Here is a 14,106-nt window from a genome sequence, read left to right on the forward strand (position 1 = left end):
TGGTTATGCATGAGATCTGCCTCGGAAACAGGAAATCTATGAGGATGCCCCTGAAGACCCCGCATCAATACTAATGAGTGAGGTTACACAAGCCATATGCACTTTGTAGCGGAGACAACTTTCAAAGCAGAATGTTTGATCTCTCACTGGTAAGAAAATGAGAAGCCACCTGCAACTGGGTGCCACCAAGCACAGCGGAATTATTCCTATGATATCGTGTCAATTGGCTTCACACCTGCATGTGGGCATGAAGCTGCTATGAGAGGCATGTTGCGTTTTAAGTATAAGATCGGCGACTACGGTATCTACCGGAGAATGATTGCAGTAATTTGGCCTTACACGAATGTCCGTCTGCCAAAGACCGTCACCAGTATTAGCCCACGTTCCTCTGTACTCGGGATACTAATACAAAACCAGTAGTATCGAAGCGGTTGCCAAAAGGTATCGGTATGCGGAAATAGTTCTCTATTGAAGTCACTTGCACGTAGCATCAAGGTTACCCGAAGAGACAGCCCTGAAAATGCAAGAGACTTTTCTCTATTTACACAGACAGAAGCAATAAAAGTACAAACCCAGTTGCACACCCCGTTTCCCTACCCATGCAGAAATGCGAAACATGGATGCTCTGAGCGCCGGAGTGAAGATCAGTAGGAGAGAAGAAAAGAAAAAGCCGTTTTTAATACATCGTGCGTAGAAGACAGAAGGTTGGCGATTGTGGGTTACCGCCAATGTCGATGGTGGAGATCAGTAAGGGTATGTATGGAAGGTTGTTTCACCAGGGAAACACCGGAGGAAGATGGATTTAAAGGTAGGGTATTCCAGTGCTCTTTAGAAGAAGGTCTTGCGAGTCACCTAATGACGACTTAGGTTAGTGGGGTTCAATCACGCTAAGGTGAGGAGAAAAACATACAGTCCAAGCACCAGCAATAGCTGCTACAATACCACCCGAAATCATCATTGGCTTCACGCCACGTGTGCTCTTGAAGATCGCACCGCTCAAAGCACCTGCAATAACACTGTTGGTGGCATCATGCTTGCCGCGTGCGTATCCAATTGCAGAGTTAAATCCGTTATAAACCATAGCAACCACACCAGCGGAGTTTCCAAGGAACGGACCGCGTCGGGTGATCGAGTTCAAGGCGCCGTTGAGGCGAATTCTTGGTGGCGCATTTGCCGGAGTCTTTCTCAAACCTTCTGCTAGACCCCACGCGCCTCCGATAGTCAATCCAGCCAGATATGTTGTGCCAGCACCGTAGCAAAGGTCGTCGGACCAGCCGCGAGACGGGAGAACGGATCGAGACCCTGGTAGTTCATCGAGGGCGGAGTCTTCGAGTGTCAGGTAATCGAGAGTATCTTGATTCAAACCAGCCAGGGGATGAAGCCTGGAGGGATCTGGGATAGCGACTTCGGAAAGGAAAGAAGTGGCATCTGGCGCAGCGGATGAGTCGAAAGAATCAGTTTGGCCTTGTTTGTGACCGGTGATAGAGTCCCAAATAGCCATTATGAAGGATTTGGGATGAAGGAAACGGATATAAAATCCTTGATTATTAAATTACAACGACGAAAGAAAGCGAAGTTGATGGTCCCTTGATCGCAGCTCCACAGTCGGCAACAGCAAAAACTTCGATCCCGTGACTGTCCGGGTACGGAGAATTGTTGAACCATTCCGGAGGCTAGTACTGATTTGGAAACCCACTTATCGAATTTTCAGCCTCAGGCAGCGCGGGGGAGCTTATCAAATTCGATATTTCTGAATTTGCACTCAATTACTGTTTTTTTTTTTTTTTTTGATAAATAAGAAACAAGACATGTGTGACTGTTTTAATCATGGAAGCTGATTCAACTTACGGCGCTCAAAGTATCGGTATTCCCAGTATGGAGGAAATTGCCCTCAACATACAAATTTTGCCCGAAAAGACCTTGCAAGAGATTGCCAAAGGCCCATTAGTCAAGTTCACGCTGACATGCACTGACAATGAGTAAGAATTTTCGTGTCTGCACTGTATAGGTACATGGGGCTAACTTTGGGCGAAAGGAAAGTGAGCCGAGTATGGGAGTCACTCAGTAAGACACTGTCGTCACCATCTTTCTCTCATCAGCATACATATGCCGCGTGCAATGCCGTTTCTGCATTTATCGATGCTGCTGTAAATTCTAAGAATGAGCAGACAAGGCAGATTGTTCTATCTTCAGAGACGTGGCTGGCAATCTTCAATGTGTTTTTGACCCGGTACGAGGATGTCACGCCGAAACCTTTGAAGCAGCTACTGGCCTCTCTCACCAACATTATGCTCAAGCATTACCGAGGGGAGACAAGAGCTTCTGTCCAAAGAGCTATTGCTAATGCCATACTTCCAAGTTTCATCCTTGGCGAGCTTCGATCTCGACTAAAGGGCTCGCTCGTGTGTCTTGAAATGTTCATTCGAAAGAAAGCTATGACAGCTTCCGAATTGATATTGATTGTTCAGAAATGGCTACTTGATCACCAGAACAAATGGGTACCTGTGTATGAGAAGGACCGAGAAGCTCTCTACTATGGACAGCATAATCCCGAGTCAGCTAATATGACAGGCGAGCCATCTTATGAACTTGCAGCAAGGGTCTTGTTCCTAGGCTTGTTGACTCACACAAATGACCGAGGAATGGCCGGTACATCTGGAACTACTCTTGCCTCGATTTTGCAAAAGATGAAGCTGGAAACTCCGGACCAGAACGTGTCTCTTATCTGGGTGTCCCCAGTGAGACATATGATGCTGCAGAACATGGATTATTTGGAAATTCTTTCAAACCAAATTCTTCAACCGATATTCATTGCAGACCCGGCAGGATTTAATTGTTTTGTGGAACGTCTTCCATTAAAGAGTCTTCTGGCTGGTGACATGATTGATACTGCACACTCGGAGTATCTACTTCTTTTCACTTCTCTACAAATGGGCAAGAACGCCAATCTGGTTCACGACGACTGTAAGTTTTGTTCTGCAATTTCCAACTCAATGGACTCTGACAATTATAGATGACTCTTCAAAATCTGGTTTAGCAAAGGGCAGTGCCTCCTGTCACATAATCTTGAAGAGCGAAATTATCGGCAAGTTTCTCCTACATCGAGAATCAACAATTCGAGTTGCAGCTCTGGCATTGTTGATCACTGCCTTCTCAAGGGCCAAGCCGTTCACCAAAGCTGCAACTAGGGCCATTCTGAATGGACTTCCCTCCATGCATGCCGACTCTGATTCATATAGTCGAGGGGAGATTATGAGCCTTACGCGCAAGTTTATCATCCGCCTAAAAGGTGGAATTCTCGGAGAAGGGCCTGTCTTGGAGTCAGCAGCAGACAAAAAACAGCCCGCCTCGACAATGAATGACTCTGAGACCAAATTCTTTCTCCGAGAATACCTTGATTTCCTTGAAAGCGATTTATCTATCACAGCCTCATATCCGCGCCATATCAGTGCATTGAAGGCTATCAAGCTATTACTAGACTCCGGGCTTGACCCAAGGGCAGGTATTATCCCTCCCAAGTCGGAAGTTCAAACTCGATGGCAGCTACAAATGGATGTTTTTGAGCCCCGTCTTCTTCGGCTTTTGGTGGATTTGCTCCTTGATCCATTTGATGAAGTTCGACAAGCCTCCCTGACAATCATCAACCTTTTCCCTCAACAAATAATGATGAGAGGTCTTCGTGATGGAACTGATCAGCACCCAACACCTGGACTACGTCTCACAGATGCTTTAGCTCGAGCTGAGAGCATCGCGAGTAAAACTAGTCGAGCAGATCATGCAGACACGGTTGCTCGATTATATCACGTTTTATTCACCGCTGCTCTTTCAAGCGATTCCCCCGAAGCTGGCTCAGGCTGGTGGGAAACGAAGGCGTCGGTAGTCAATGCCATTTTGGAGAAGCTAGAGGAAAGACTTTTGAGCCCCAAGGGCTTGTTCAACTCTTCTATGCAAGAGGCACCCCTGCATGGACATATGTCCGGTCTCAGGTAAGACATTTTCTGCTCGCTCTGAGAGCTATCATATTGACTGTCCCGATAGACAAATCGTTCTCATGCCAAGTTTTCATTCATACCTTACCCAGGAAGGCTCCATCGCCTGGCGTTCTGTACATGACCGGATAGTTGCCATATGCGATAAGGTCTGGCAACAAGTGAAGCCTTTCCTATGTGATGATTCCCCCGAGGGGAACTCAGATGACCTGAATGAGGAGCTTTCAGTTGGACCAAAAGATATTCTTTCATATTCCTGGAGATCTTTGCGCGAGTCAAGGTAAGTATCCTTTTTTTCAAAGTGACTGTTGATGATTACTAATGGACATAGTTTGCTGCTTCATGCGACAATGTTCAATCAGCAATACGCCCCAGCTGGAAAGATCGGGCTTCAGCTTTCAGATTTTGAACATGTTGGACGAACAAGCTTCACCCAACTGGCTGAACTGCGCCACCGAGGTGCCTTCTCGACTGTCTCGCAGACATTCGCTACGTGCTGTACGCGATGTAGTACATTTAATGATCCTGCTGTTCAAGAACTACCTCGCTTTTGGTATCAAGAAGCCAAAAATACCATCTTTGAATCCGCCGCCAAACTTACTCGACGATCTGCTGGATTGCCCGCTTTAATGACAGGCATTCTTTCCTCTAGTCCCGGCTCGCCCTTTTTCAACCAAGCCTTAAACGAGCTTCATGATATTTCACGCTTGCCTGTCGAATATGACAAAGACCAACAATATTTGGAACTACCGCAAGTTCACGCCATGAATTGCTTGAAGGACATTTTCACAAACACAAAACTGGGTCAATTCACTGAGTCGTTTATCATGCCTGCTCTTATCCTTTCAGCTGAACGACTCGGATCGCCAATGTAAGCTCATTGATCCTCGTCAACTATTACCTCTTATATCTGACATTTCAATAGCTGGACTCTTCGAAATTCAGGACTGATGCTCTTCCGCGCTTTGCTGATTCGGATGTGTCGTCTAGTCCCTGGAAATGGAACAGGTTTTGGTGGCGAATCTGGGTCAGAACCAGGATCTAAAATTTCTTTCCCCAAGTATACAGGTCTGATTGAGTTGCTATCTCAGCTTCTTGCATCCTCCGAGGGGGCGGCAGCTCATGAGGGAACTGAGATTATGACAGAGCGCATTTTCCCAGCCCTTGAACTAATCGGAGAGAAAATTCCATCTTTCTCTGACAACTACGATACCATACTTTGTGCCCTTGTCTTGGAGCATTTAAAGAGTCCTGTCTGGGGTATCAGGGAGCATGCAGCCCGTGTGTATGCGTCTTTACTGACCCGCACAAACATCCTCGGGGATGTCCGTCATTTGGTTGATAAATTCAAAGTAGAGTGTACCGAAAACTACGCACATGGAACAGTCTTTTGTGTTCAATATTCTCTTCGTCGATTTGCGGCCACAACGAATGTCTTCTGGGCTTGTAAGCAGTTTCCCCTAATATTCTACAAAAACGCATCCACTAATAATACTAGCTCATGTCGATGACCTTATGGCTACTATACGTTATGTCTTGGGAGTGGTCTTCCCTGTCGCTAAGTCTCCCTATGTTGCAACTGATCTCGTTGAAATTTTGAATGATATGTTGGAGCGAAGTATCAACGCGGGCATTGAAGGTAAATCAGCCACCTAGTCCAAGTCCTTGTCATAGTCCTAACTTTACCCACAGACAAGGCTGCCATATTTGTTGAGTCTATGGTCCAGGAATACGATCTTAACGGAGTGCTGAATTATCTCTTTGACGCCTCCAAAGCAGGCTGGAATCTTACTAGCACGACGCGTGCTTCTTCTCTCCTACGCAGAGCAGTTGCTTGGTGTACACTACTTAGGATGCTTTCATTGTCTCAATGGAGCGGTATTCCTGAGTTTTATCATGGGGTTGCATTGTTGGACGTCAATGTTGCTACTTGGATCTCCGAACAGGTCCATGAGAAATTCGGCACCAATGAGAAGTACAGAAAACCCTTGGTTGACTTGTACAGTTCTATTCTATTGAATAAGTACCCCGAGGATGTGAAAACAATGGCCGCCTCAAATCTGACCTCCGTCTTGGAAGATCTTCTTTCTTCTGAAACCAGTGCTGTTTCCCAACTCGCACTCCCATGGGAACATCTTGGAAAGAGCTTCCAGCCTGAGCTCCATTTTGAACAGTGGAACAGACAAGCAACTGACGCAGAGCTTCGTCTTCAGGGATGTTTGCTTGCTACTCGAGTCTCATCAATCGAAGGGCAATCACTCGAATCCCTCAAAGTAGACCTTTACAGTTGGGCTATCAAGCTTCGGTCGGCACTTACCGAGGAAACAGTGAGTTACTGCGTCCAACTTTTCCGTATTTAATTTAGTACTAATACTTTGCTCTAGGAGTTCACAACTCGCTATGCTGCGGTGACATCACTTCACAGCTTCCAGCGAGGCCTTCGTCCCGAAGGTGCTTCTCCTAAGGTCGATCCCATTCTTTTGGATATCTATTTGATCATGTATGATATGCTCAATGATGACGATGAAGACCTACGCGACATCGCTGCGGATACTGCATCCTGGGTGCTATCATATTCCTCTGTTTCGCCCACCACAGCAATCGCGCTTGGTCCGCTGAATGCTAGTCTGCAGCTTTCTCGCTTCATTATCGACCACTACTCGGATTCTCTGCACTTATCCAGGCGACTGATCAAGTATCTCACTGGTCAAGAGCCTCGTATCAGTGGCTCTGATAAACAAACTCATCTCATCTCGGTAGCAGATCTTATTGCCGAGTATGACCAAGACAGCACAGTTCTCTTTGTCGAAGAGAAACAGAACCTGTTTATTGATGATGTGCGTGAGGTCGATGTCTGGTATCAAGCACTCTTACGCATGAAAAGAAGTGCATACCCGGAAACTCTTCTTCGTCAGATTTCGAGCTGGGTTTCCGAGGGCCTATCCCATATCTCGAACTCAGTGGCTCAGCGTGATGGAGGAGATGGTCTCATCGGCTGGACTTCAAAACCTGAAACATTTATCCTCGGAATACGGATATTTAGCATTGCTTCAGCACTAGTGTCTGAAGATTTCCCTGCCCCCAATATCATGGATGTCGAGCAGTCAACACTACAAAGCCAACTTCAATCTTTATCGCAAGTTGGCAAGTCGGTTTCATTGCATGATGAGTGGCTGAGAAGGATTGAGTTGGGGTTGAATTGTGGGGTTCGAAGCTAGAGTGAGATTTAGATCCAACAAAAAATAATAGAAATTGAATATCAGTTTTGAAGCTCTACCTCAATAATCACGTGTTATCATCCCTTCATGTGATCCTGGAAAACAGACGAGGTGGTGTCTGTACTGTTTGCAGAATCCAAAATGGGCGTATATCCAGCAGATTCTCACCCCTGGATAGAAAATTCAGTTTTATCAACATTTGACGATTAGACAGCTAAATTACACTTCATCCTGTTCATGTGACCTGATGACCATGTCAACTTTGAGAATCCAACCTGACCAATCATTCAAATGCCACAAATGAATGAAAACTGAATTTCATAACTAGTGCAGAATCTGCCCTAAATACACATAAGAGTGGGTCATGCAAACAGACCAATCTTGCCTATTTTGACACACCCCTTCAGCTACTGGACAACAACCACGTAAACACACGCTAGTACACAGGTCTATATCCTAACACTGAATAGGCGTGAGCCTTAGTTTTAGCCTTTATCCTCTTTTCAACCCACTTCCTCCACTCTGGTTCTGCTTCAAATGCAGCCTGAACCTTCGCTTCTGACTTCTCCCAGTTTTCCCACCCCTTCGGCCTTAACTCTGGATTTAGAGTATAGCATTTCTCAATAGAATGGGATTTTCCACAGGGACACCCCTTTAGCTCAAAAGGTGTGCCTGGAGCGTGGTAAATGCTCCTTTTATATCTGGCTTGATTCTGGGCATGGTATGTCTTCTTAAAGCTATCAATCAAGGTTTTGATCGACACATCTTTATTATCAACGACGATTTGGCCATGCCAATTCTGCCACCAAACTGGCAGAATCTCGCGTACAAGCTCTAGGAATATCCAAGTTGCTTCTTTGCCCTTAGCTGAAGCTATCTCTTCTGCTTCTGCCTTCTGACGTCGGCTTTCCCATGCTTCTAACCAAGCATCAATATCCTTGTTTGGCAGTGTAATCGTCGCTCTTCTCCACTGCATAAAAATCTCAAACTTATACGACAAGGAGTTTCCAAAGCGATCCTTTAAGAATTGGAGACGCTCATGTGGCTGCTCATAGTGAAGGACTAATTCAGCTAGAGAAGAGTCCAAATGCTTCAGTATAAACTCATTTACACTGCCAATCGCCTTCAGGGTCTTGGCCCGGTCAGCGGTGAGGGATTTGAACTTCTTCACATCACCTCTCCAGTCTCGGCGGAGAGCTTCATTATTCTTTCGCGATTCGTTGTCTGTGGCTGTAGATAAGACTGGCTTTAAAGGGTAATTCTTTAGTTTTGGCCCTAGCTCCAGTCGCTCTCCTCCTAGCTCTGGATTACAGTAATCCCAGACATTTTTAGATATCGCAAGGTCTTTCACACTTTTATACCAATGCTGCCATTGAGCAGCATCCTTTAGTCTTATATCGCCTGACATCGCGGAGTTTAAGATCCCAGATCTTATTGGTGTAGTTGGCTCGATTCAGGGGTAACGGAGGGGTGATGGCAGGCATATGATTCAACAGGCACAGTCGAGTATAGCTGGCCAGAAACAGATTTATTGGCGATCCGGGCTCATAACTGTCAACTTTGAGAATCTAACCTGACCAATCATTCAAATGCCACAAATGAATGAAACTGGATTTCCTAACAGAATCTGTACATAAGAGTGGGTCATGCAAACAGACCAATCTTGGCTATTTTGACAGACCACCCAATACGGACTAGTGGGTGGTGGCTTCACTAGAACATCAAAATCGCATTTCGTCTTCTTTTATTTTCTTTCTTTTTTTCTTCAACCGTCCTAGTACATGGGTATTACGTAAATCAGTGAATCAGTGAGGAGGGATCCGAGATCAACTTTTTGGTAGTTGAAAACTATCAACCTGACAGCTACTGACTCGCGTGGCCAGGGAATTGTTTTACCCAAAAGATTACTTCTCATCTGTAATGTTCAATTTTTTAATTGCTTGATGACTCCAGTGGAGGTGAATGCAGATGTGAGGCTTGAAAAATGTCACTGTATTTGACATCATTGTTGATAGTATCAAGATATTGTTTATAGGGCTGGATTGTAAATGCTTGGAGAACGCGCTTCTTCTCATTCCCTTATTCATTCACGCACTTCAATCTAAATTTCTCTCAAGCTAGCGTAAAGAGACGACTTGTGAATCTCTACTTTCCTCACATAATTTTGGGAACTCAACCTTTTCAATCTCAGTCTTCCTTCACTTTCACTTGTTTGTGACCCTCTTTTATTTCAACAAGCTATCATTTCAACCACAGCCTGAATCAGGAATTTTTTGCTCGTTCCTCGAGTCAGGGTTTATTTTTTATTCATTCTCTGGTCCCATAGTGACTTGTTTCCTACTCTTGGAGACTGTCATCCAGTTTTGACGAGCGACAAGAATAAAATTCACTTCAACGATCGTACACTTGCAAAATGCAGGGTGATACACTCATTGGCGTCGTTCTGGCGATGGCATTTCTTATTTGCTTCGCAGTTGGATCGAGCGTCTGGTATCGACAATATGTCAAGCGGGCTATCCTAGGACATCAAATTCATCTTCGAAACTGTGCTGATAATCTGGAAGCTGGTGTTGAGCCACCTTTACGCACGGTCAAAGGTAGCCTAGCTCGTCCAAAGGTACCACATATTGAGGGAGATCAATGGGTTCTGGTCAGAAAGGTGAAACATCGATCTAGGCCTCCGCTCCTGGCAACTATTCATCGCCCTGTAAATGGTGGTGATTCTAAGCGCAATGAAGCTAACAACAACCAGACAAGCAACCAGAACCAGAGCCAGAACAGTAATATGAACATGAATAATAACCAGAGCCAGGGCCAGGGCCAGATCCAGAGCCACAAGCAACCCCCAAAGCAACCAAACAAAAAGCGAGGTGAGCAAAAACAAACGAAGAGCCAGCAAAAGCGGGACAATAAATGGAGACACCAAGAGGAAAATAAAAAGAAGGAATATGAGAAGCAGAAAAAGAGTAGTCAGTTTTCACAGTTGCAGAATGATAACAGCCGCCCAGTTAGTATCTTGGTTCAAGCGAAGGAGAGTAACCAATCGAGTCCACGACAATCGAAGCAGAGCAGCTCACACACCCACTCGAATGATGACCTAGGAAATGGTACAAACAACTACTCAAATGAATGGGAACACGACACGAATCACCACTCGAACAACCACCAAGGACATGATACAAATCACTCGAATGATCACCAAGGATATGGTGAATGGACTACCGACACCAACTACCACTCGAATGATCAGCAGGGCTATGGTGATACATGGAATACCGACACGAACCACCACTCAAATGATAGCCAGGGCCATGGCGATACATGGAATACCAACACGAACCACCACTCAAATGATAACCAAGGCCATGGCGATTCATGGAATATTGACACAAACCACTACTCAAATGGTCATCAAGCTGAAATTCAGCATGGCCAGTATGGAGATACAACCGTTCCCGGAGAATGGCCTGGATCCCCTAACCGGCCAACTTTCAAGCAAGCATGGTAAGGGCGGCGATCTACATTGCATTGCTTCTGGTGGAGTTCTTTTACAAATAGACATCTAGATCACGACGGAGAGAATGCAAACTTGTCAATTCGTTCATCTGCCCAAATTTTGAGAGGATCTCTGAGTAAATTGTGTCATTTTCCAAATTCTCTGTGGTATTATTCGACGTAGCAATGATATACGTAGTTGGTGTTTTAATTTTGGAAACCCGGTCTTGGATATGGAGATGATGATCTTGAAACCCTCATCTGATGATGTGATGAAACTTTTGAAAAAAAAGTAGCAAAGATTCGGAGAAACCTATCCTACAACACCTATGAAGAGCTAGATTTTTAGGTGCGCCGTTGCTTCCCGAGCAAGAAACGGACTACAACCTCTTGATCCACATATTTGAGAGCACAATTTTAAATAATGAACCTGGAGAGAATCAATCCCACATTAGTCTAGCATCTAGCATAATCATTGGTAGGTGGTGCTCTATCCATATACACTCACGTCGCTTAGGAGTAGATACTTGAAGCTTTTTGTTGGCTATATGCCTATTTCAATGCCAAAAATTTCAAAACATCTGATATGACTCCATTGCTATTACTTAGTGCTGATAGTTTCATCTTTGGTCGCTTCATAATTATGATAGCAAGATCTAGCCTTGAAAGTTGAAGCTGAAGTTTTGATCAGATTCCATACCTAGGTAGACGTTTAATTTGTCTCTTCTACAAATTTTCATCCTGTTTCTTAGGGCCGCCTGCAATATGGTCAAAGACTACAAGGTTCAATCAAATTTAATTATAGGTTAATGTTTTCCAGACGTTTAAAACCAGGTAGATGAGTGAGGTCTTCTAATTTTGGAATATATGTATCCATTAGACCAAATATATAGGTAGACACTTATCTCAAGCAGTGGCTAGTTGACTCATATCAACAGACTAATCTTTATTTGAAGATAGTTCCAAACAAGTAGATTCATTCCACGATTTCTCCAGCTGATATCACGTGATTGCAATCTATACCTATGGTTTTTACCGCCCACTGTACACAGTAGTGACGTTGTGGCCCCCGCAAAGATCCACAGCTTCTCAGCTTTCAACCTCACTCAGGCACTTTTTTAAGGTGTCGCCTAACCCATACCTAGGTAATACCTTAGAATGTGGAACGACGAGGATAATAATCCCTACGGGGCCTTTGAGAATCACGAACCTCATATTTCGGACTCACTTCACTCCGCTGCTCTTTCTCCTCGTACGTTTCTCCGGCTTGCTGCAGCGATGTCTCTAACATTCGGCAGCCTTGTACGAGCATGATGATGAGCACGATTCTACTCCGCCCTCTAGCCGTGGGTCAAATAACGACCCTCCTGATTATATCACTCACTCTGATGATCTGAGTGACCCCGAGGAGGCCGAGTATGGTGTTGAAAGCCAGGAATATCCCCGAAAGAATGTTTACGACAGTCGCATCGAGCAGATCTTATATGAGAACCCAGATATGCAGATCTTAATTACTGATGCCGGCAAGAACCATGAAGGAGGGGGAAGCTTTATTGTCTACACTATCAGAACTGGGGTAGGCTTCGTGAGAATAATCCCAGCCGCACTTAAGCTGACCGAATTTCAACTAGGACCTTGAAGTTCGCCGACGTTATTCGGAATTCGCATCGCTGCGACAGACACTCGTCAACCTGCACCCTACTTTAATTGTGCCCCCGATTCCAGAGAAGCACAGCATGGCAGACTACGCGGCCAAACCAACCAAGGCCAAAGAAGATACCGCTATTATCGACCTTCGGAAACGTATGCTGGCCGTATTTCTAAATCGGTGTCGCCAGATGAATGAAATTCGTGAGGATGGAGTATGGTGGCGATTCCTCGACCCTAATGTTAGCTGGGTGAGTGCTGCAAATGACCCTGCGACCCACCGAAGCATGGCTAATCCATATCTAGAACGAGGTCCTACACTCACATCCCGCATCATCCGTGCCGAAGAACAATCTTAAAGCTCCACCTCTCGATCCAGCAAACCCAACCCAAGCTCATGGCTGGCTACCCATTCCCTCCTCGTCAGCGAAGCTGAAGTCTGGCGGTGGTGCAGTCACCTCCCCTGGGACTGCAGCATCGCCCACATCGCCAGGAGATAATACAGAAGGGCCACCAACACTGTATCAAGCGTCTGATTCTCTTGGGCGCTTCCCACCAGAATCGCGTAAACTGAGCGAACAAGAGTTAGATCCATACTTTCTAAACTTTGAGGCTTCCACTCGGGAACTGGAACTGCTTTTGCAAGGAAACATTGAAAAGGTGAATCGCAGAACTTTGGCGCACCTGTCTTCTCTATCCGCAGACTTGATGGAGCTTGGAGCTCGCTACAACGGCTTCTCGCTTTCTGAACAGTCGCCATCGGTAGCTGCGGCGATTGAGCGCATCGGTCAAGCAGCCGATACTTCTTACATTGAGACCGAGGAACTTTCCAACTCTTTGAGCTCAAGCTTTGCCGAACCTATGCGGGAAAGCGCCCAGTTCGCTAGCGTAGTCCGAGGGGTACTACGTTACAGAGTCCTGAAGAGAGTGCAAGAGGAAATGACCCGTGACGAGATGGCAAAGAAAAATGTGCTGCTGGAATCCCTCGAGAAAAGTGAGCTGGAGGCCCAGCGCATTGAGCAGTATCTCAATCGCACGGGTTCTTCCTCCCGAGGTACTAAGCCGCAGCGTTCCCTGTCCACTTCATCAGCAGTCAGCAGGGAAAGTGGAAGCATTGGGGATTCTTCTATAGATTCAGAGTTCCCGCCTACTCACGGCGAGTCAATTAACTCTCCGTCACCCTCTCAGAATATGGCATACAGGCGACCAGAACCCACATCTCCAGCACACCGAAAGACGTCCAGTGGAACTTTCGTGGCGAATAAGATTTTCGGTCGCATAAGCCATGCCGTCCACGGCTTTGTTGACGTAGATCCTGAACGAACACGTCGGGATCAGATCGGAAAGACTAAAGAAAGTCTGATTCAGCTCGAACAAGCATTGGGAGTATCAGAGAAGGATGTCAAGGATGCCAGCGCGGGCGTGTTGCAGGATCTCCGACGTTTCCAGAAGGACAAAGAAGCCGATCTCCGGCGATACATGGTAAGCCCATCTCCCTCTGTTTCCCAGTTATGTGCTAACTATGCTTTTTGTAGGTTGCCTATGCTCGCTGTCACTTGGATTGGGCGCGGAAGAACTTGGAGACTTGGACCGAGGCCAAAGACGAGGTAGATAAGATCGTTGCCCGTTAGTGGCCTCGTTAGATCCTTTGGGATGGCGTTGAGCTGTTTTTTTTCAATCTTCTTCTATTGGGAGGGCATTTTCGTATAACATCTTCTTTGGCGAGACTAGCGCTGTAGCTTTTCTACGGCCCTGAC

General features: G+C 45.8%; 4 protein-coding genes across 4 annotated transcripts; 3 read left to right on the forward strand and 1 right to left on the reverse strand.

The window, feature by feature from the left end:
• Nucleotides 1-828: 828 nt before the first annotated feature.
• Nucleotides 829-1,501, reverse strand: N7495_001459 (protein transporter TIM23; the record flags this gene model as incomplete). Its single annotated transcript, XM_057204129.1, has 2 exons — nt 829-852; nt 911-1,501. 2 exons carry the CDS (start codon nt 1,499-1,501, stop codon nt 829-831), a joined length of 615 nt encoding a protein of 204 aa, XP_057068202.1.
• A 326-nt stretch (nt 1,502-1,827) lies between these two features.
• N7495_001460 (Armadillo-like helical) lies at nt 1,828-7,207 on the forward strand (the record flags this gene model as incomplete). The annotated part of the gene is made up of 9 exons (XM_057204130.1): nt 1,828-1,979; nt 2,036-2,964; nt 3,014-3,986; nt 4,039-4,269; nt 4,321-4,860; nt 4,915-5,435; nt 5,488-5,628; nt 5,682-6,316; nt 6,374-7,207. 9 exons carry the CDS (start codon nt 1,828-1,830, stop codon nt 7,205-7,207), a joined length of 4,956 nt encoding a protein of 1,651 aa, XP_057068203.1.
• A 2,413-nt stretch (nt 7,208-9,620) lies between these two features.
• Nucleotides 9,621-10,715, forward strand: N7495_001461 (uncharacterized protein; the record flags this gene model as incomplete). The annotated part of the gene is made up of 1 exon (XM_057204131.1): nt 9,621-10,715. The coding sequence occupies one exon, from the start codon at nt 9,621-9,623 to the stop codon at nt 10,713-10,715; it is 1,095 nt and encodes a 364-aa protein (XP_057068204.1).
• A 1,145-nt stretch (nt 10,716-11,860) lies between these two features.
• On the forward strand, nt 11,861-13,980 carry N7495_001462 (PX and BAR domain-containing protein; the record flags this gene model as incomplete). Its single annotated transcript, XM_057204132.1, has 5 exons — nt 11,861-11,954; nt 12,001-12,278; nt 12,334-12,600; nt 12,656-13,831; nt 13,885-13,980. The coding sequence occupies 5 exons, from the start codon at nt 11,861-11,863 to the stop codon at nt 13,978-13,980; spliced, it is 1,911 nt and encodes a 636-aa protein (XP_057068205.1).
• Between the last annotated feature and the right edge of the window lie 126 nt (nt 13,981-14,106).

The sequence above is a fragment of the Penicillium taxi genome, assembly GCF_028828555.1.
Source record: "Penicillium taxi strain IBT 34144 chromosome Unknown utg000001l_segment0_segment0, whole genome shotgun sequence".
Classification (NCBI taxonomy): Eukaryota; Fungi; Ascomycota; class Eurotiomycetes; order Eurotiales; family Aspergillaceae; genus Penicillium; species Penicillium taxi.